This window comes from Panthera onca, chromosome B4, assembly GCF_046562875.1.
Source record: "Panthera onca isolate mPanOnc1 chromosome B4, mPanOnc1 haplotype 2, whole genome shotgun sequence".
NCBI lineage: Eukaryota > Metazoa > Chordata > Mammalia > Carnivora > Felidae > Panthera > Panthera onca.
The window spans coordinates 81,825,876-81,849,435 of NC_138345.1; the positions used below are offsets into that span (position 1 = coordinate 81,825,876).

The window sequence follows — 23,560 nt, forward strand, 5'->3', positions numbered from 1 at the left end:
CACCAAGAAACTGGAGCTGTCCTTTTTAAAAATAAATAAATAAATAAATAAATAAATACACTTTTAAAATATTATTAATTCCAATAGTAGGAGTTGTTTAATATTATAGTATGTATCCATATATCAATACTATAAGGATATTAAAATCATGCTTTGGAAGTCTACTTATATGGTAAAATGCTATCATATAGTTTAGTAAAGTGGAAAATAAAGGTTATAGAACAACCTAGACAATAAAATCCCATTTTTAGTTTTTAAAAATATGTTTATATACATATATAGAGGGAAACCAGAGTACAATAATTTCCCAAGAACATTAACGTCAAAATGGTAATAGTTATTTTCTTTTCTTCAGAATGTAAAATTTTCTGCGATTAATAGTGTTAATTTTGTAAACTGAAAATCAATGCTATTTTAAAGGCCCCATTTATTGTGTCTTGAGAATGATTTCCCTGTTTATACTGGCCCCTCCTGTGGCTTATTGCTGAAAGCAAGTTAACGAACAAGCAAGAACTGGCTTCCCAAGAAAAGTAAAATGGTGCCAGGTCTCTCTATCCAGCATATTAAGGTGGACTCCAAGTAGAAATAGTGGACAGTTTACAAGAAACAAAGGCATCATCTTGGGAGTCAAGGGGCCAGACTGGACCTTTTGATCGGTCAGGGGAGAGAAATCATATGTGCATTTTTACCTTAGAACCAGAGGAGAAAATAGAGAGCAAGTCAAGCAGCAGGTGAGAAGGAAGCTAAGTAGAAAATATTAACATCTCAGGGATCCCAGGATGACAGTTGTAAATGAGCAAAGTACTAGGCAGATGCTTCCAGACCTAAAGCAACACCAAGCAAGACTTGGCGCCTGAGCTTCTGAGCCAGACAAGCTACGCCCTGCTTCTGTTCCTTCCCTGCCAACCCAGTCACACAGATCAGACCTTGCACCTGGACTGAAAGAGCTCCTGCTGTACGAAAGGCAACTGATATGAGTGAGAAAGGCTTGCAATGAGGAGTCTGGGAGAAGAGAGTTATCACCAGGAAGCATGGTCCCACACAGTGCCTTGACCCTCAGACAAGAGCAGAAATTGCTCAATTATCGCACAAGATGGGCACAACTGCCCTCTTTCCTCACCCATCCCTCCAGTGTATGTTTTTGCAGCTCTGCACCTACAAACAAGACAGGTCAAGGCCATAAGAGGAGACCCCAGAAGCAGAGCTCTGAGAAGCATGTCAGTGGCTTGGGCCCTCGAACTGGGCAGGCCAGGGAACCTCACACTCACAATGCAGAGCAGACCAGATCCCTGGGGACCAAGGGTCCTAGCTTCTCCCTCCTCTGAAAACATCCAAGGATCAGGCCCTTATCTTCAATAACTCAAGGGAATCAAGGGCTCCAAAGGTATCTCTTCACAAGCCGCCTCACTGCCCCTGTAACCTCCCTGTTCCTCAGAGTGTAGACAAAAGGGTTGAACACAGGAGTGACAACTGTGTAGAAGAGAGCAAGGATCTGGTCCGTGTCCTGAGAGGACCCTGCCCAAGGCCTCATATATGCAACAGTCCCAGTCCCAAAAAAGAGTATGACCACAAACAGGTGGGAGAAACAGGTAGAGAAGGCTTTTCGACGTCCCTGGGATGTTGTGACCCCAAGGAGGGTGGCAAGGATGCAGGCATAGGAGGCTACGATCAGTAAGAAGGGGGTCAGGATAAAGGCTATTGTGACGGCAAGATTGCCCACTTCGCCCCAGAAGGTGCTGGCACTAGCCAGCCTCAGCACAGGCAGGATGTCACAGAGGAAGTGGTGGATTGTGTTGGCACCACGGAAGGGCAAAGTGAAGATGAAGAGGGAGTGAGTGGTGCCTGTAATGATGCCCATGAGGTAGGAGGCCCCTGCCATGCTCACACAAGCTTCCTGGTTCATCAGAGTGGTATAATGCAGCGGCCGGCAGATGGCAGCGTAGCGGTCATAGGCCATGGCAGTGAGCAAGCAGCATTCAGCAATGCCAAAGAGGGCAAAGAAATACAGCTGGGTGAAGCAGCTGGCAGGTGAGATGGTGGGGCAGGAGGCGAGGAGATCAGCCAGCATCCTAGGCACGACGGTTGTGGTGTAGAGGATTTCCACCGTGGAGAAGTGGCGAAGGAAGAAATACATGGGCAAGTGCAGGGCAGGGTCTGCCAGCGTGAGGAGGATGATGAGGGAGTTGCCCAGCAAGGTGACCAGGTAGATGCAAAGCACCCCCCAAAACAGAGGACCCCGAAGGGGACCAAAACCCGAGAACCCCAGCAAAACAAACTCAGTTACTGCTGTGCCATTGCCACTACCCATATCCTCAAGTCCAGACTGGAAGAAGGAGCCGGGCAGGGGCTCATGCAGCACCAGAAGGCAGCCAGGCAAAGGCAAAGGCTCCTGCTGCAGCAGGAAAGGCATGAAATAGTCTACAGGAACATTCCAGTTACCAGGAATGAGATGCGTGAGCACCTGAGCCGGTAGCAATTCCCTCCCAGAAACTCCCTCAGAACAGAAAGAAGACAAACCAGAGGAATAGAGGGAGAATGGCAGGCCTTCCTTAAGCCTGGGAACTGGAAAGAAATCAGGGTGGTCCTTCTATTCACTGAGTTCTGGGTTCGAGGAGCAAAGAGTTGGTACAGGTAAAAGAGCTCCCTTTGAGAAAGTCATGGTGAAAATGGGCAGAAAGATGGGTGAGCAGACAGAATAAACAAAGCTAGCAGCAAACTGGAAGAAAAATAGATCAACCATGAGGCAGAGGAAGAGCTGGAGTGGGAACAAGAGAAAGAAAGAGAAGGCACAGGATCACAGGCTAAAGAGAGAAGGCACAGGGTGCTTTTACCTACAGATGAGTCCCCACAGCCCTCAGGATGCCTTCCTTGGCAGCACATCAACAGGTGCTCTGTCCCCCCCAAGAGCCAGATTCCCAGAGGATAGGGAGGGAAAATAGGCAACGGAAGCTAAGGAGAGTGTTAGAGTCTTTTCTAGGCTGCAAAAAGTTTATTAAGAATTTCAAATAATTTATGTAAACAATCCACCTTCAAGGAGGGGAAGGATAACTCCCCACTCCTTAAGTGTGGGCTACATATAGTGACTTTCTGGAAAGAAGGTGACAAAAGAGTAACTTTACAGTGGAGCAGCCTGACAAACACCACCTCAACCAAGTGAGAATCAGCTGTGTCAAATCATGTTGATAGTATGTACCTTTGATCTCGTGTGATGACAATGGCATGTCCCTCCTGTGGCCTTTCTCCTGAAACCCATAACTCCAGGCTAATCATAAGAAAAATGTCAGACAATTCTAATAGAGACACATGCTACAAAATATCTGACCAATACTCCTCAAAACTGTCAAGGAAGGTCATCCAAAACAAGGAACATCTGAGAAACTACAGAGCATAACAACTAAATGAAATGTAGTATCCTTGAAAGGGGAAAAAAAAAAAAAAAAGAATATTGGGCCAAAACTAAGGAAATCTGAACAAAGCGTGAATCTTAGTTAATAATAACATATCAGTATTGGTTCACTAATTGTGACTAATGTATCATACTAACATAAGATGTTACTAATAAAGGAAACTGGACACGGAGTATTTTTTTTAATGTTTTATTTATTTTTGAGAGAGAGACAGAGTGTGAACAGGGGAGGGGCAGAGAGAAAGGGAGACAGAATCCAGAGCAGGGTCCAGGCTCTGAGCTGTCAGCACAGAGCCTGACGTGGGGCTCGAACTCAGAAACTGCGAGATCATGACAGGAGCCCAAGTCAGGCGTTAAACCAACTGAGCCACCCAGATGCCCCAGACACAGAATACTTGGGAACTAGGTGTACTATCTTTGTAATTCTTCTGTAAATCTAAAACTATTCTTAAAAATGTTTATATTTATTTCATTATTTAATGTTTATTTTTGAAAAAGAGAGAGAGACAGAGCACGAGTGGGGGAGGGGCAGAGAGAGAGGGAGCAGACTCTTCACAGACTCTGAAGCAGGCTCCAGGCTCCCAGATGTCAGCACAGAGCATGATTCAGGGCTCAAATTCACAACCCATGAGATTATGACTTGAGCTGAAGTTGGATGCTTAACGAACTGAGCCACCCAGGCACCCCAAAAATGTTTATTTTTAAAAGTTTGTTTTTAAAGGTTAATTTATTTAAAAAAATTTTTTTAAATAGAAGTGAATTTATTGATAGAGAAAGGTGTTTACGACATATTATTACATGATAAAAGCAGGGTTAAAAGACCAATAAATTCTTAATATAAAATATATATCAGATAGATAGACAGATGGACACCAAAGTAGTAAATGATAGGCTCTGAATGAAAAAGACGTGGAGTTTGTGTGTGTGTGTGTGTGTGTGTGTGTGTATGTTGTTTACTTTTTTAATGTTTTTGATCCAATGATCATACAGCAGGAAAAAATAATTTATAAAACATTAAAAGAAAAAGATGAAATTTGTTTTAACATATTTTGATATTTAAAAAAATGTTTAACGTTTATTTATTTTTGAGAGACGAAGAGGGACAGAGCATGAGCAGGGGAGGGATAGAGAGAGAGAGGGAGACACAGAATCCAAAGCAGGCTCCAGGCTCTGGGCTGTCAGCACAGAGCCCCATGCGGGGCTCGAACCCACGAACCGTGAGATCATGACCTGAGCAGAAGTCCGACACTCAACCGACTGAGCTATCCAGGAACCTCTAACATATTTTGATATTTTTAAATGTCTAATTTATTTTCAACCAATGATGCCTACTTACACCTTTGGAAATGTTTTTATTAATAATTTAATTATGCAATTTGAATTAGTAGTGAGTGTTTCTGAATATTTCAAAAGCTGTGAGTGGAACACTGCGATGGACACTTAGGTTGTTTTCAGATTTATGATGTTCCTACAATTTCCAATTTAAAAGAGTTACAAATAAAAACAGCAGGGGGCGTGGGAAGTCTGGAAAATGACCCCAAAAGGTAGATTTTTTTTTCCCTGAAGAGTGCACAATTCCCGAGTTTGTTCAAAATGGGATCGCATCGCTCCCCATGTGGTGAATCTCAGAATAGCCACGTTCTGTCTGCACAGGACGGAAGTAAGAGCTTCTCAGTTGGTAACCTCCTAGGGAGCTTCTCAGTTGAAATCTGAAATCTGTCCCTGTGCTCAAGAGAGCAGGGAGAGTTGAGAGAAAGAGACAGCCACTCTAAGCTGGTAGGTGGCATTTTTAATAAGCAAAGGGAACTTACAGATGAGGCTTGTCTTGGGCGACAGCAAAGCGAATGGATCCCTGCACCTGCCAGCTGAGCCTTAAGAGTTTATAAAGATGCCCTAACTGGGTTTAGTCACGTATTCCGTGCAGGTGTTCTCAACACCACATCACTATCTCAAGGCTATGTCCTTGGAGCAGTCTCTGGGAGCGGGAAAGGCAAGTGGAACCCACATTCCAAGAATAGGAGCGGGGGTGAGAAGCCTGTGATCACCCAGGTGCAGCTGACTGGTCAACGGGTGGTCATGTCTTTTCAATGACCTTCTCCAACGGATCTAGAAAAGCTCATTTGGTTTACCCAAGATCACTCAGTGAATTAAGGGCAGAGCTGAAACCAGTAATAACATGTGTCATTTATAGGGCATGGCATCGTTGCATAAACCACCTCTCTTAATCCTGACACAGTGAGGTTCCATTAACCCCACCCTACAGTTGAGGAATAGGTGGGGAGAGAGATGAAGTGTCTTGTCCAAGGTCACACAGCCTGATAGCAGCAGAGCCAGAATTCAAACATAGTCTATCTGCCCCCAAAGCCAGTGTAACTGAACACTGTAAACCCAGTCTCTGTCTAACCCAAAGCCTATCCCACTTGTCTTTGCAAAGTGTCTGCATCTACATCACAAAAGAAGATGCCTTGGAGACAACTGCTCTAATCTCTTCTTGTTACAAACGAGGAAACAAAGACAGAGAAGGGATAGATAGGATTTTTCCACAGTCACCCAGGGACAGAGCTAGGCCTGAGGCCAGGTTTCTCATTAAATGTTCTCTCTCAGCCTTTGTTTTACCTCCCAATCCACTGCAACTCTGTGTACATGCGTGCGTGTGTGTGTGTGTGTGTGTGTGTATGGGTCTGTGTGGGTGCACATGTGTTCCATGTTTGCGTGCAGGGACTAACCTACTCATAGGAAGAGTAACCATGAAAACCCCAGAGTAATCCCCACCAGTAACAGGAACTTCTCAAATCAGCACCTTCCCATTTGCAGAGCCTTGAAGTCAATGTCAAGACTTAAGAGTTTAAAGGAAGAAAGGATTCATCAGTGGCATAAGACAGCACAAATGGAGCCCTGAGGGGGACTAAGGGTGCTTCAGTGGTGCAATAAGTCAGGTATATATAGTTGATCTTTGAACAATTTGGGGGTTAGGAGTGCCAACCCCCACCCCACAGGCAAAAATTCACTTATAACTTTTAACTCCCAAAAACCTTAACTACTGATAGCCCACTGTTGACTAGAAGCCTTACCAGTAACATAGTTGACTAACACCTATTCTGTATGTTACATGTATTATATACTGTATTTTCACGATAAAATAAGCTACAGAAGAGAAAATGTTATTAAGAAAATCATAAGGGAGGGGTGTCTAGGTGGCTCAGTCGATTGAGCATCAGACTTCAGCTCAGGTCATGATCTCATAGTCAGTTGTGGGATTGAGCCCTGTACAAGGCTCCATGCTGGGCATGGAGCCTGCTTGAGATTCTCTCTCCCTCTCCCTCTACCCCTCCCCAACTCGCACACACACATGCACATTTGTGCTCTCCGTCTCAAAAAAAATTAAAGATTAAAATTAAAGAAAATCATAAGGAAAACACATTTGTAGTATCATACTTTAAAAAATCTACATATAAGTGGACCCATGAAGTTCAAACCCATCTTGTTCGAGGGTCAACTGTATTTCCCTGAAGTACAGTGTACAAGGCTCAAAAGGACACATGAGGCCACTAGGGGGTCAGACATCCTATAAATAGGCAGAGCTCAAACCATAAGCCCCTTCTTCCCCCAGGAGAAGAAGCCCAGGGAACCAAAATAGGACCTACTTCAACCAAGAAGCTTAGCATCCTCCATGCTCCTGCTTCAGCACAGAACTCAGGGTCTGAGCCTCCACACAGACCCTGTGGAGGGGGAGCAGGTAAACTGAGACAGGAGCAGAGATGGTAGAAAAAGTAGCACTGGATAGAGAGGAGAAAGCATGGCCACAGCCAAGGGAGGAACATCCCTGATGCCCCTGAGGAGGAGGTGCCCCAGCACCAGTGAGCCCGTGCCAGAGCACTCGAGGACAAGCTGTGAAGCAGCATAGGACAAAGACCACAGGCCCTATGAAGACATGTACCACTGACACAGAAGAGCCACTCCTGCCTCAGGTAGGATGTTTTCCTCCAGGTACATATGTAGGTGAGGTGATTTCCACCAAACCAGATTTCACGTTCCTGGAAAACTCTTGTTAGTTGTTCCTCTGCTTGAGAATCTTTCTCTACCTACTTCTCAAGTTCATATCCTGTCTACCCCTCCTGGCCCAGTACAGACACACCTCCTCTGAGAAGTCTCTCCTGATTCTCCCTCAGAAACCACATCACTCCACAGCTTTCCGTGTAGTATTATCTCAAAACTTAGTAACTTGAAACAACAAATATTTATTATCTCCTGGTTTCTGAGTCAGGAGTGCAGGTGTGAATTAGCTGGGTGTCTGTGGCTCTCACAAGACTGCAATTAAGACTTCAACTGGGCTGCCTCATCTCAGGGCTCCGGTGAGAGAGGGTGTGCTTCCAAACTCACCCACAGGGCTGTTGGCAAGCCTTAGGTGCTTACTGCCTGAGGACCTCAATTCCTTGCCTTGCGGGCATCTTCACAGGGCAGCTCACTCTGTGGCAGCTGCCTACCCTCTAGGTGAGGGAGCAAAGGAGAGAGGGAGAAAGGGAGGAAGACCAAAGTCACAGTCTTTTGTTGCCTAATCTCAAAAGTGACATCCCATCACTTCTGCTGTGCACTGTGAGTTAGGAGTGAGTCACTAACACTAGCCTGAAAAGATCCAGGGTACAAAAAGACTGTGACTTCAGTTTTTCTCATTCTCTCTCTCTCTTGCTCTCTCAGTCTGAAGGAGGAAATCTGCATGTTGTGAGCTGCCCGGTGGAGAGGTCCACATGGCAAGGGATGACTATCTCCACTTACTCAAGGGAAGGGGGTTACCTGAAGGCTCAAGCACCAGAAGGTGAGGGTTGCTGGGGGACAGCTGAGGGGTGGCTACCCCACGTGCAGCCGGTACAGTGGCATTACCTGAGCAGCTCCTGAGCCAAGCACTAGGCTGAGTAATCACTTCAGTTAAATCCCATCATCCACCTAGTGAGCCAGGCATTATTATTACCTCTTTACAGATAACATGCTGAGGCTAAGAGAGGTGATGTGTGTGACCTGCCTGAGGTCCCATTAGTCAGTGACCCAGGCAGGATTCAAACCCAAGCTCTGACCCAATCCCATGCCTTTTCTACCTCAACTGCTTGCCACTGCTCACTTTTCAGGTTAGATTCTTGGCTTCACCACCTATGAGCTGTGTGACCTTGGGCACATTGTTTAACCTCTCAGAGACTTGTTTTTCTCATCTGTAAAACAAAGATAATTCGTACCTCTTAGGGTTATTGCAAGAATTTAGTAACATGTTTGAGAAGCGTGTAGCACAATGTCTGGTGTATAATAAAAACCAGCTTCATATCACATGAATTGGGGAGATAGAGAAGGGGAGTTTACTGTATCTATTTCCACCCTGGTCTGGGAAGATAATAAAATTTCAAAGCCATTTTTAAAAAGGTATCCAAGACTGGAAAAAGTATGGGATCAAAGGAAAAATGTCTTGAAAGTTATTACTTTAAGTGGAGAGAAGGTCCTCCCTTAACAGCCTTGAGGGCAAGGAGAGGGTTTTCTTGATCACACCCTATGACTTTTCTCAGACCATTTTTAGAAATTGATTGGCTGTGGTATCTGGGGAGTGTGTTGACAGGGGGACATGAGGGGAGCCAAGGAGAAGGAAAATGAAAAATATTATGAAAATGGAAGGTGGCTGGAGGCTGTTGGCTGACCCCACAAAAGTCAGAAGACGAAACTGGCCTCAAGAGGCAGCTGAAGACATCACGATTAGACCCAAGAAACTAAGCCTTCCCCCTAGAGATCATGAAAGAACACACAAGTCTAGGAAATCCATTTACCCTGAACCCCGGACCTCCTTGACTCTCCTGAGGGAAAGCTTTCCCTTTGTAGAAAACACTGTTAAGTGAAGATCTCATAGGTGCTTGTTAGCTCCCGTGAGATAGAAAGAGAGAGACAGAGAGAGGGGTGGGGGAGAGGGGGAGGGACTGGCCTTTCAAACCCCCTCAGACACTTTTTACTCTAAAAATCTAAGCAGTAGCTTGCATCCATCTGGGTATATGTATAGAATGATTAACAAATACTTTCTCCCCATGGATACTATGTAAGTTTTAATTAATTCCCACACGTCAGCCATGTCTCTCTGTTTCCCTCAACACTGCTTCCCAGCTTCACAGTCCCCAGGGCCTCTGCCACAGCAATTACCTGCTCCAGATGAGCATGTCTCCACAGCACATCAGCAATCATAATCACACCACAATAACTCCACAATGACTTTTGTCCCTCAACATTTAAAAAAAAAAGAAAGAAAAAGTTTACACCCTGGCAATTAATAGAGCACTTCAGCAATTTCCCTTCAGTATCTCATTTGGTTCTCACATTGACCCTAGATATAAGCTTAACAGGTATCACTAACCTGTTTTAGCAATGGGAAAACTGAGGAGCCATGTGACTGCAAAGTCACTTGTCCAACAAGAGTGCAACCAGGACTAGAAACCTAGAAGCCAAATCCCTGACTCTCGGTCCAGGACACGCTAATGCACCACCTAGTGCTGCCCCACGATCTCTGTCCCACATCGGTTACTTGACCTCTGAAAGCCCAGCTCCTTCCAACACCAAGAGGCCACAGTGTCCCACAGAGCAACCAGAAACAGCTGCCCTCCCCTGAGAGTCCCCTACTTCCTCACACCGTCACCACTTAGCCAGGCTTCTGGAGCACAGACAAGTGCACTCTGGGGAGGTCATTGCTCCCTGCTCCCAGTCCTCACTATGCCCCTGTAACACTACCACATACACTAGATAATCCACCTGATTATCTGTCTCCTGCCTCCCACTTCCATCCCAGAGTTACAAAGAAGCTCACAATTACATTTGTTAACTTGCTGTCTTGGTTCTTGTTGCATAGCATCAATAGCTTACCAAGACCTATCAAACACCACAAGATGGCAAAAATTAAATGAGGAAACAAAGGAAAGAAAGAGAAAGAAAAGAAATGTTTTAAAAAGAAAGAGAAAAGTAGGGACATATGATGGAACGAGGAATGAAACTAAAAATCCAAATGTAAGACCCATACCCTTCCCAAGGGTGGGCCACAAGTTTGGCCTAACCTACCTAGCAGCCAATCCAAAAAGGAAAGTCTGATCGGTTCTAGAGTTCACTGTGTCTGTGAGATAAAACAGAGACAGGCTACTCAGGGCAGTACAATTATTCTAGGAGCCAGGACCAGACAGAAATTTCTCCCAAGGACACTCCTAGAGAGATGACTGTGGCTCACATCCTTGCCATTGCCTTCAGAGTGAATTACCTAGGATGGGTCTTAATAACTGCCCTCAACATAGGGGAGGCCATCACACCACAGGACCTCTGTGACTGTGGAAGAGGTAGCTCTGTCTTGATGGAGCTTGATGTAGGGCAGGTTTCTCAACCTTGGCTGTACTGACAATTGGACCACGATAATTCTTTGTTGCTGGCGAATGTACTATGCATGCACTGGAGGGTGCTTAGCAGCATCCCTGGCATCTACCCTCTACATGCCAGAAGCTTCCTCCCCCAAAACTGTGACAAACAAAATGTCTTCAGATAAAGGCAAACGTCCCCTGAGGGACAAAATCATTGAGAACCACAGATCCAACAGTAGAAATCATTGCTTCTAGTTTCTTTTTAATGTGGAGAGGCAAAGAAGGGACCGGTTTTACTATTGTTATTTTTGTAGCTTTATTGAAGTATAATTTATATACCATACAAATTCACTCATTTAAAGTATGTAATTCAGTGTTGCTTTTGTTTGTTTGTTAGTATATATTCACAGGGCTGTATAACCATCACCACCACCTAATTTTAGAACCTTTTCAGCATTTCAAAAAGTAACTCCATGCCATGCCTGGGTGGTTCAGTTGGTTGAGTGGCCAACCTCAGCTCAGGTCATGATCTCACAGTTCGTGAGTTCGAGCCCCGCGATAGGCTCTGTGCTGACAGCCCAGAGCCTGGAACCTGCTTCTGATTCTTGTCTCCCTCTCTCTGCCCCTCTCCTGCTCATGCTCTGTCTCTTTCTCCCAAAAATAAATAAATGTAAACCAAAAAAAAAATTTTTTTAAGTAACTCCATACCTTATAGCAGCCACTCCCTATTCTTCTTTTCCCCCAGCCTCTGAAAGCAAGTAATTTGGTATCTCTCTTATGGATTTGCCTATTACGGACATTTTATATAATAGAATCATACAAAGTGTGGGTTTTTTTGCACCTGGTTTCTTTCATTCAGCATAATTTTTTCAAGTTTTATCCATTACCAGTACTTCTATCCCTTTTATTGCCAGATAATATTCCACTGTGTGGATACATCATATTCTGTCTATCCATTCATCTGTTTATAGACATTGGGTTGTTCATACTTCGGGGCTATTATTAATAATTCTGCTATGAACTTTCATGTACAAACTTTTAGGTGGACATTTGGTTTTAATTCTCTTGGGCATATACCTAAGAATGGAATTGTTGGGTTATAAGGTAGCTCTAAGGTTAATATTTTGACGAGTTGCCAGTTTTCCAAAATAACTGCACCCTTTTATATTCCACCAGCAATAAATGATGGTTCTAATTTTTCCACCTCCAGCACTTGTTAGTTGGTGTATAGTGTGTAGTTCAAGCCTTCTATTTCCTAGTTGATCTTCCTCCTAGTTGTTCTCTCCATTATTGGAAGTTGAGTGTGGAAGTCTCCAGATAGTACTTGTCCAATTGTCTATTTCTGTTCTGCCAGATTTGGATTCCTGTATTTGTTGTTAGGTGGCTCTACTAATACCATGCAAAAAGGGGTTTAAAACAGAAGTTATTACTAGAGATAAAGAAGAACATTTTATAGTGATAGGAGATTCACTCTATAGTGCAGAAAATAATAAAAATTAAGCTGAAATAAGTGATGTAGGAATTTTAAAAAATAGAGAAAATCAACAAAACAAAAGTTGAGTCTTTGAAAGGATCAACAAAATTGACAAACTTTTAGCTAGACTACCAACAAAGAGAATAGAGGTATTAAAATCAGGAATGAAAGAGGGAGACATCACTACTAACCTTACAAAAACAAAAAAGATTATAAGGGAAGGGGCACCTGGGTGTCTCAGTTGGTTGAGCATTGGACTTGTGATTTTGGCTCAAGTCATGATCCCAGGGTCATGGAATGGAGCCCAGAGTCAGGCTCTGTGCTGAGCATGGAGCCTGCTTGGAATTCTCTCTCTCTCTCTCTCTCTCTCTCTCTCTCTCTCTCTTTCTCTCCCTCTCTCCCTCTGCCCCTCCCTCATTCACACACTCTCTCTCTAAAATAAATAAAATGAAAACAAAATTTTTAAGTTATAAGGGAATACTATGTGTCTAGTAAGTCCAATATCTGGTTTTCCTTAGCAATACTATCTACTGCTCTTTTTTTCCTCTATGGATGGGCCATAATCTCCTGTTTCTTTGCATGTCTCATAATTTTTTTGTTGAAAACCGGACATTTTATGTATTTATGTATTTTTTTAATGTTTATTTATTTTTGAGAATGAGAGACAAAGCACAAGTGAGGGAGGGTCAGAGAAAGAGGGAGACACAGAATCCGTAGCAGGCTCCAGGTTCTGAGCTATCAGCACAGAGCCCAATGTGAAACTTGAACTCACAAACCAAACTGTGAGATCATGACCTGAGCCAAAATCAGACACTTAACCAACTGAGCCACCCAGGTGCCCTGATTTGTGCATTTTTTTTAAGTAGGCTTCATACCCAGCAAGGAGCCTAATGCAGGGCTTGAACTCATGACCCTGAGATCAAGACCTGAGCTGAGATCAAGAGTCAGATGCTTAACCATGTGAGCCACTAGGAGCCCTGAAAACTGGACATTTTAAATAATATTATGTGGTAGCTCTAAAAATCAGATTCCCACTTCTCAGGGATTTTTGTTGTTGCTATTTGTTATCATCATTTATTTAGTGACTTTCCTAATTCTATAAAGTCCATTCTTTGTTATGTGTGGCCACCTAAATCCCTGCTTGGCCAGCTTAGCAGTGAGCTAATAATCGAACAGATTTCCTTAAATGCCTTGACCACTAAATCTCCCCGCTTTGCTGAGGCATTCATTGTGTGAGGATTGCGACATGCCTTCAATTCTCCAGCAGTTTACGACTCCCACTTAGTCTTCATTTCCTGCTTGTACAGAGTCCCAAGGTCAACCAGAGCTGAGAGATGTGCAGCCGTGTACATTCTAAACCCCTAGGATTAAGAGATTTCAAAGCCTCCTATTGATATCCCCAAATTTTCCTTTCAAGATTTTAGTAGCCTCTTGTTTGCACCAAGAGATGCCATATCAGGCCACTGATTATTTGACCAATGCCCTAAGGGTAGGGATTTCCTCACCCAGACGAAATAAAGACAAATGCCATGAATGGGGCTTTTCCAGGGATCTTTCAGACAGGTCAAATAGTGACAATTCTCTGGAAAACAGCTCTTTCAGGAGCTCAAGCCCATTCTACCCCTTCCAGTAGCTGCTAGGATTCTGGATTTTGCAGTTACTGTGGTTCCAAGGCCACTGGTTTCAAGGCTACACGGAGCTGGGGAAAGAGGATAAAAATAGGGCAAGTTAAAACACCACAAAACTCACTGTTCTTAACAAAATTCTGCCATTATTCTTGGGAAGAATGCTCCTCAGGTTGCAAGACTTTGATTAATGTCTAGAGTTCTGGAAAACTTGATTTTGATGATTTTTGTCAGTGTTCTTATTGCTGTTATCGAAAAACGTTTTCAGAGGTCTTTACTCCACCATTCCAGAAGTGCTTCCTCCAGCTCTTAAGGTTTTAATCACACTCCCTTAATAGTTCCCTGGGGTCTCAGCAGGAAGTGGGTCCTGAAGAAACAATCCAACCAAAAAAGATTTCAAGGACTTCAAGTCTGCCTTTTGCCAGATCCCAGAGCTGTAAACCCTCAGGATGAGCCCTCTGTTTCCCCAGGACCACAGTTTTATGGTTGCAGGGGTATGATAGCCATGCTGGGAAACCAAGGCCAACCCTGACAGAGACTGCCTCAGGAGCCGGGCAGGACTGGAGCCACAGTGACTGGAGTGAGTCACAAGCTTTTGTGATATCAGTAAGTTGGTCCATTTCATGGTTTTCCATTGTTCTTAGTGACTGTCTTGAAAGGAGGAAATACAATTTTCACAGTGTTTCAGAACACAAAACCACAAGTAGCTTTCTACAACTGTCATAACTGACTTCACATTCTATCACCAGCCTGTGGCAGGCAAGGCCACTCAGAGACAGAGAGAAGACTAGTCCTCTTCGTTTTCCAGGCAGTGGGTATGTTGAAAAACAAAGAAATGCCAGAACAGAGTTACTAAAATATTGATATATTTTAGATATTTATTTTTAACCAACCAAAAGTTCTAATACAACAAATCAATACATAGACAATAGGACCTTATTTGGCAATAAGGCAAAATCTATACTTGAGGCTCTGCATGGATACAAGGCCTAGACCCTATAGCTTTCCTAGTAATAAGACCCCTCCTTTCTGTGCTACTGGGGAGTTCTTTGCTTCCCGATGGGAGGAAGGGAGTGAGAATTCAGATAAATCAACTTCAGGTTCTCTCTTGAAAGGAGAGCCACCTACAGGATCAGTAGATCAAAGTGGTAGCCCCTCCTCACAAACCCAAGGAGGTGAAAAGAAGTTTATTCTCCCCAACTCATGGCTACATTTCAGCCCCTGCTCATGTCCTCCTTCCTGCCTCTTCCCTAGGGGAAAAAAAAATCATTCCCTATGTTTTCATGGAGAGCTACACTACTCTGTAATAGGGAACTATTACAGAGCAGTCCAGAAGAAGACTAGAAGAGTTGTTTTATCTAAAGAAACCATTCCCTTGTATCACACAAGCAAGAGTCCTTATAGACCTAGATCTTCAGAAGAAAAGGATTTCCTGTGGACCCTTCCTCTCTCTCTACCCATATTCCAACTTCAGATGTTAGCCAACTGCTAATAGAAACTTTCTGCTGTCCAATACCATATGTTTTCACTCTTATGTGGATCCTGAGAAACTTAACAGAAGACCATGGGGGAGGGGAAGGGGAAAAAAAGGCTAGAGAGGGAGGGAGCCAAACCATAAGAGACTCTTAAAAACTAAGAATAAACTGAGGGTTGATGGGGGGGTGGGAGGGAGGGGAAAGTGGGTGATGGGTATTGAGGAGGGCACCTGTTGGGATGAGCACTGGGTGTTGTATGGAAACCAATCTGACAATAAATTTCATATTAAAAAAAAAAAAAAGAAACTTTCCACTGTCAGGATTTTACCAGATCCAAAGTGGGGAGAAATTGTCTCTGATTTCATGAATGAAGTAGACATTGTGTGCTGTAGCCAATTTCCTCACAGGTTACCTAAAAAGCAAGCATATATCATCCCAGTGAGGATTAATTTTTCTCCCAAATCAATAAAATCGAGTTTCATATCAAGAAAACATATATTACTGTGATGTTAAGATCTTGACTCTATCCCTTGAAAAATAATAACCCCAACAGGACTGTGCTAAGGCATACTTGCCTTCTTCCCGAGCCTGCAGTATCTCTAATAGGTCACAAAGCCCTCCCAGGCCAGGTGCAAGCTCCAAATTCTGATCCAAAATTCTCTTCCCTGACAGAAGAAAAGGGCGGGTATTGATACTTCTTAACACATATCACAGTTTGCATTCTAACACATATCTGATGGCTTCCATTATTTTTGCTGTGAAATTCTGGAATAGCACATTTGAACATAAGACAGTGCATGCAGGAGCCACACAACAAATACATATGACAAGAAGAGCACACTGGGGTGCTGGGAAGGCACCAGCTCTTCTGCCACTCCAGCTTGTGCTCCCTGTGAGTTGTCCTTATGACCACAGGAGACCTAAGGTGTAAGTCTGCCAACTGCAGTATAAAGCAGGACATTTTAGCACAGCCACCACTTCAAAAGGTAAATTATTGCTATGGATTACACAGAATGTTGTTTACATTCAACATTCTGACCCTTACTCCAACCCTGCACCTTGCCCCATTCCTGAAGCTGAGCACCCAGCCCCAGTCCCTGCCCCACACCCAGGAATTGACTCATCTGATCCTCTGGCCCTGACCTATGCTCACTGCCCAGGCCCCTGATTGTCTCCCCTCTCAGTTCCATCCAGGTCCACCTCCTGCCACCCTTCCCTGCCTAATCCTAGCTGGACTCCATTTGAGCCTATTTAGCCAAGCCCAGTCTTAGGCCCCAAACAGTTCCTGTTTAACCTGACCTGAAAGGTGCTCAGTTTCTAAACCTGACTTGGAACAGCTGCTAGATTGAGTCCTTTGCCACCACTCCTTCCTGAGGTCAAGCTCTGGAATGTCCAGCCAGCCAAGCCTTAAACAGCACTGCTTCCTGGAAGAGTGAGAGGGACTAAGGACCTGAGCTCACAAGCTTCATCCCCCTCTTCAACTAATAGTTTGTTTTTGGGGTTTTTTTTAATGTTTATTTTTGAGAGAGAGAGAGAGACAGTGTGCACTCAAAGGTGGGGGAGGGGCAGAGAGAGAGAGGGAGACACAGAATCCGAAGCAGGCTCCAGGCTATGAGCTGTCAGCACAGAGCCCCACATGTACCTCAAACCCGCGAATCATGAGATCATGACCTAAGCCAAAGTCGGACACTTAACCGACTGAGCCACCCAGGAGCCCTTAAAGTAGTTTCTTAAGACAGTGTTTCTCAAACTTGAATGCACATAGGAGTGACCTTGGGATCTTGTTAAAATGCAGATTTCAGGGGCACCAGCGTGGCTCAGTCGGTTGGGCATCCAATTTCAACTCAGGTCATGGTCTCACAGTTTGTGAGTTTGAACCCTCTGTCAGGCTCTGTGCTAACAGCACAGAGCCTGGAGCCTGCTTCGAATTCTGTGTCTCCTTATCTCTCTATCCCTCCCCCGCTCACACTCTAAATACATGAAATGCAGATTTCAATTCTGCATGTCTGGTGTGAGGCCCAAGACAGTTCTTTATTTTTTTTTTTCTTAATGTTTATTTATTTTTGAGACAGAGACAGAGCATGAACGGGGGAGGGGCAGAGAGAGAGGGAGACACAGAATCAGAAGCAGGCTCCAGGCTCTGAGCCATCAGCCCAGAGCCCGACGCGGGGCTCGAACTCACGGACCGCGAGATCATGACCCGGGCCGAAGTCGGACGCTTAACCGACTGAGCCACCCAGGCGCCCCTAGAGACAGCAGTTCTGACAAATGCTCAGGTGAAACCAATATTGTTAGTCCAGGGAATATACTTTGAGTAGCAAGTTTCTAGAATACTAATTACTAATTGCAAAATAAAAAAAAAAACCATATATATTTCACATTAACAACAGCCCTAATGTCACCAAGGGAAGAGGAAAAATTTTTCACAGTTTGCTCTACCCCACAGAATTTGGAGTCTGTCCCATGCATATTTTGCACCAATCACATGCAATATTGCTTTGAATTTCACTTAAAAGTTTCCTATGTGTTGTGATAAGCACCAGGTGATGTATGGAAGTGTTGAATCACTATATTGTACACCTGAAACTAATATACTTTATGTTAACTAACTGGAATTTAAATAAAAACTTCTTAAAAAATTTTTTTAACTTTTTGATGTTTACTTTTTTTGAGAGCGAGAGAGAGAAAGCAAGCAGAGGAAAGGCAGAGAGATAGGGAGACGCAGAATCCGAAGCAGGCTCCAGGCTCTGAGCTGTCAGCACAGAGCCCAACACGGAGCTCAAACCCACGAACTGTGAGATTATGACCTGAGTTGAAGTCGGACGTTTAACTGAGCCACCCAAACACCCCTAAATAAAAACTTTTTAAAATTTTTCCTATATGTGTGTTTTGTTTACTACTCATGTATCAGATTCCTTTATAGCATTCATTCATTCTGCAAACAATATTGAGGGGCTATAGGAATATATAAGACATAATCTCTGTGCTAGGTAAGCCAACAGGCCATTGAAGGAGACAGATACAGGGGCACCTGGACGGCTCAGTCAGTTAAGCATCCAGCTTCAGCTCAGGTCATGATCTCACAGTTCGTGAGTTCAAACTCCACTTTAGGCTCTGTGCTGACACAAAGGCTGGAGACTGCTTTGGATTCTGTGTCTCCCTTTCTCTCTGCCCCTCCCCTGCTCATTCTCTCTCTCTCTCTCTCTTTCTCCCCCCCCCCAAAAATAAATAAACATTAAAAATTTCTTAATAAAAAGATAAAGGAGACAGAAACATAAGCAGGTATTTTGGGCACAATATGGTAAGAACAACAATAGTATCTGTATATAGTGTGAGGGAAAAGAGGTCTATGACATTATCAGAATTGGGGAGTCATCAGGAAAGCATTCTGGGCAAAGAAGAGCCTGAGTTGAATCTAACCAAGAGAGGGAGTAAACCAAGTGAGGTATAGGGGACCCATCTGGCAGAGACTCCAATATGAAACACCTGGAAAGCAGAGGAGCTGCACACACTTGAGGTTATCGAAACACATTACCAAAGGAGAAGGCTTCAGAGAAGAGGCTGAGGGGTTGATCAGGGGTAGATCACAGAGAGCCTCTCTACCATATTATGGAGTGTAGACTTTATCCTATGAGTGACAATGAGGAAACAATTCAGATTTTTAAAGAAGGGCATGGCATGGTCATGTTTGTCTTTTAGGTAAATCATGTTCCGTGACTGTCTGGAGAATGGATTTGAAGGTGACAAAACTAGAAACAGGGGGACCCATTAAGAAGCTGATTTCATGGTCTAGAAACCAGATGATATGGGCCTGAACTTAAAGTACTGGTGGTTGGGATAAGAGGAGACAGATTCAAGATATGTTTAGAAGGCATTTGGAAATACATGGCAAGATTTAGTGATGAATTCAGGTGCATGGGTGGCTCTGTTGGTTGAGCGTCTGACTTTGGCTTAGGTCATGATCTCTCGGTTCGTGGGCTGGAGCACTACATCCAGCTTGCTGCTGTCAGCACAGAGCCTGCTTTGGATTCTCTGTCCCCCTCTCTCTGCCCCTCCCTGCCTCGTGTTGTTTCTGAAAATTTTTTTTAAAATGGAAAAAAAAGTTAGTGATGAATTGAATGGGGATGGGGTGAGAGAACAGGAGGATGAAGAATGGTTCCCAGGTGCTTCCTTGGAGAAATTTCAACCAAATCGGAAAGGACAGGAAGAGTTGGTGGATTGGAATTCTGGACCAAACCAAATCTCTATGCTAATGGGTCTCAAATATTTATCTCTAGCCCAAAATGCTCTTCAAAATTCCACATCCATATAGTTAATGGCTCACTGGACATATCACTTCCAAGTCACACACCAAATTCACCATCTTTAAAAAAAAAAAAAAAATCTTATGCTGGTAAATTGCATCCAGCGACCAGAGTCAGAAGTCTCAGAGTAATCTGTAAAAAATTATAAACATCGATCCCATTTACAATTGCACGAAAAACCATAAGAAACCTAGGAATAAACCTAACGACAGAGGTGAAAGATCTGTATGCTGAAAACTATAGAACACTTATGAAAGAAATCGAAGAGGACACAAAGAAATGAAAAAACATTCCAAGCTCATCGATTGGAAGAACAAATATTGTCAAAATATCCATACTACCCAAAGCAGTCTACACATTTAATGCAACCCCTATCAAAATACCACCAGCATTCTTCACAAAGCTAGAATAAACACTCCTAAAATGTGTATGGAATCATAAAAGACCCCAAATAGCCAAAGCAATCCTGAAAAAGAAAAGCAAAGCTGGAGGCATCATGATTCCGGACTTCAAGCTATATTACAAAGCTGTAATCATCAAGCTGTAATCATGGTACTGGCACAAAAACAGACACATAAACCAATGGAGCAGAATAGAAAATCCAAAAAAGGACCCACAACTATATGGTCAATTCATCTTCAACAAAGCAGGAAAAAATATCCAATGGAAAAAAAGATAGTCTCTTCAACAAATGGTGCTGGGAAAACTGGATAGCAACATGTAGAAAAAATGAAACTGGACCACTTTCTTACACCACACACAAAAATAAATTCAAAATGGATGAAAGACCTAAATGTGAGACAGAAAATGATCAAAATCCTAGAGGAGAACATAGGCAGCAACCTCTTTGACCTCAGCCAGAGCAACTTCTTTCCAAACATGTCTCAAAGGCAAGGGAAGCAAAAGCAAAAATTAATTATTGGGACTTCATCAAGATAAAAAGTTTCTGCACAGTGAAGGAAACAATCCATAAAACTAAAAGGCAGCCTAGAAAATGGGAGAAGATATTGCCAAATGATGTATCTGATAAAGGGTTAATATCCAAATCTATAAAGAATTTATCAAACTCAACACCCAAAAAACAAATATCCAGTTAAGAAATGGGCAGAAGACATTAACAGACATTTCTCCAAAGAAGACATACAAATGGCTAACACACATGAAAAGAGGCTCAACATCACTCATCATCAGAGAAATACAAATCAAAAACCATGATGAGATACTACCTCACACCTGTCTGAATAGCTAAAATTAACAACACAAGAAACAACAGGTGTTGGCAAGGATGCAGAGAAAAGGAAACCCTCTAGCACTGTTGGTGGGAATCCAAACTGATGAAGCCACTCTGGAAAACAGTATGGAGGTTCCTCAAAAAGTTAAAAATAGAATTACCCTATGACACAGCAATTGCACTACTACTACCCAAAGGACACAAAAATACAGATTCGAAAGGCTACATGCACCCCGATGTTTATAGCACCATTATTGACAATAACCAAACTACAGAAAGAGCCCAAATGCCCATGAACTGAAGAATGGATAAAGAAGATGTGGCATATATATACAATGGGATATTACTCAACCATCACAAAGAATGAAATCTGGGGCACCTGGGTAGCTCAGTCAGTTAAGCATTCAACTTTGGCTCACATCATGATCTCATGGCTCATGAGTTTGAGCCCTGCATCAGGCTGTGTGCTCACTCTCTCTCTGCCTCTCTCCCACTCCTGCTCTGTGTCTCTCTCAAAAGTGAATGAATAAATAAATAAACAAATAAACATTTTTTTAAAAAAAGACTGAAATCTTGGGATGCCTGAGTGGCTCAGTCTGTTGAGCATCCAACTCTTGATTTTGGCTCAGGTCATGATCTCATGGTTTGTGGAACCCAGCCCTGTGTCAAGCTCTTCACTGACAGTGCAGAGCCTGCTTGGGATTCTCTCTCTCTCCCTCTCTCTCTCTCTTCCCCCACCCCGCGCCTCCCCTGTTCATGTGCTCCCTCTCTCTCTGTGTCTCTCAAAATTAAATAAATATTTTTTAAAAAGAATGAAATCTTGCCATTTGCAATGACATGGATGGAGCTAGAGAGTATTATGCCAAGCTAAATAAGTCAGAGAAAGACAAATACCATATGATTTCACTCATGTGGAATTTAAGAAACAAAATAGAAGAACATATGGGGGAGGGAAAAAAAAAGAGGGAAACAAACCATAAGAGACTCTTAATTATAGAGAACAAACTGAGGGCTGATGGAGGGAGGTAGGTGGAAGATGGGCTAGATGGGTGATAGGTATTAAGGAGGGCATTTGTTATGATGAGCACTGGGTGTTGTATGTAAGTGATGAATCACTGAATTTTCTACTCCTGAAACCAACATTACACTGTATGTTAACCAACCAGATTTTAAATAAAAATTTGGAAAGAAGCACCTGGGTGGTTCAGTTGGTTAAGCGTCCAACTTTGGCTCAGGTCGTGATCTCACAGTTCATGATTTCAAGCCCTGCGTCTGGTTCTGTGCTGACAGCTTGGAGCCTGGAGCCTGCTTCAGATTCTGTGTCTCCCTCTTTCTCTGCCCCTCCCCTGCTCGTGCTCTCTCTCTCTCTCTCTCTCTCAAACATAAACATTAAAAAAATTTTTAATTTTGAAAAGAAAAAAACCAGAATCGTAAGTGTTTGGTGATTGCCAAGGGCTCATGTGAAGTTATTAATAGGTATGGAGTTTCAGTTGTAAAGGTCAAAAAGTTCTGGAGATGGATGGTGGCCATGGCTGCACAATAATGGGAATGAAATTAATGCCACTGAACTACACTTAAAATTGACTTAAATGGTAACTTTTATGTTATGATATTTTACCAAAATTTCATAAAAGAAAAATAAAATGCTACCTTAATAACACCTCTTACACAAATCTTCTCTCTGTTCCCCACTTTTGCTCCATTTTCATTGTCCTTTTACTGGACAATTGTAAATCATATCTCCTTTTCTTTTTCATTTTTATTTTTTTCTTTTATTTCCAGTATGATTAACATACAATGTTATATTAGTTTCAGGTGTACAATATAGTGATTCAACAAGTCTATACACTACTCAGTGTTCATCATAGAAAGAGTACTCTTAATCCCCTTTATCTATTTCACCCATTGCCCCCCACCTATCTACCCCCTGGCAACCATCAGTCCTTTGTCTACATTTAAGAGTCTGCTTTTTTGTTTGCCTCTTTTTTCTTTTGTTCATTTGTTTCTTTTTTTATTAAGATTTTTTTAAGTTTATTTATTTATTTTGAGAGAGAGAGAGAGTAAGTGGAGAAGTGGCAGAGAGAGAAAGAGAGAGAGTAAGTGGAGAAGTGGCAGAGAGAGAGAGAGAGAGAGAGAGAGAATCCCAAGCAGGCTCTGTGCTGTCAGCACAGAGCCCAACTTGGAGCTCAATCCCACCAACTATGAGATCATGACCTGAGCCAAAATCAAAAGTTGACACTTAACTGATTGAGCTACCCAGGAGCCCCTATATTTTTTTTTTTTTAATTTTTTTTTCAACGTTTTTTTTATTTATTTTTGGGACAGAGAGAGACAGAGCATGAACGGGGGAGGGGCAGAGAGAGAGGGAGACACAGAATCGGAATCAGGCTCCAGGCTCTGAGCCATCAGCCCAGAGCCTGACGCGGGGCTCGAACTCACGGACCGCGAGATCGTGACCTGGCTGAAGTCGGACGCTTAACCGACTGCGCCACCCAGGCGCCCCCCCTATATTTTTTGTTTTAAGTAGGCTTTACACCCAGCATGGAGCCCAACACATAGCTTGAAATCACGACCCTGAGATCAAGACCCAAGCTGAAATCAAGAGCAGAATGCTTAACCAACTGAGCCACCTGGGCGCCCCAAGATTTTATTTTTAAGTGATCTCTACACCCAATGAGAGGCTCAAA

At 43.2% G+C, this 23,560-nt stretch overlaps 1 protein-coding gene across 1 annotated transcript; it reads right to left on the bottom strand.

Moving 5' to 3' along the window:
* Nucleotides 1–1,369: 1,369 nt before the first annotated feature.
* LOC132694254 (olfactory receptor 10P22-like) lies at nucleotides 1,370–2,308 on the bottom strand. The gene has a single exon (XM_060657365.2). It carries the CDS (start codon nucleotides 2,306–2,308, stop codon nucleotides 1,370–1,372), a length of 939 nt encoding a protein of 312 aa, XP_060513348.2.
* Between the last annotated feature and the right edge of the window lie 21,252 nt (nucleotides 2,309–23,560).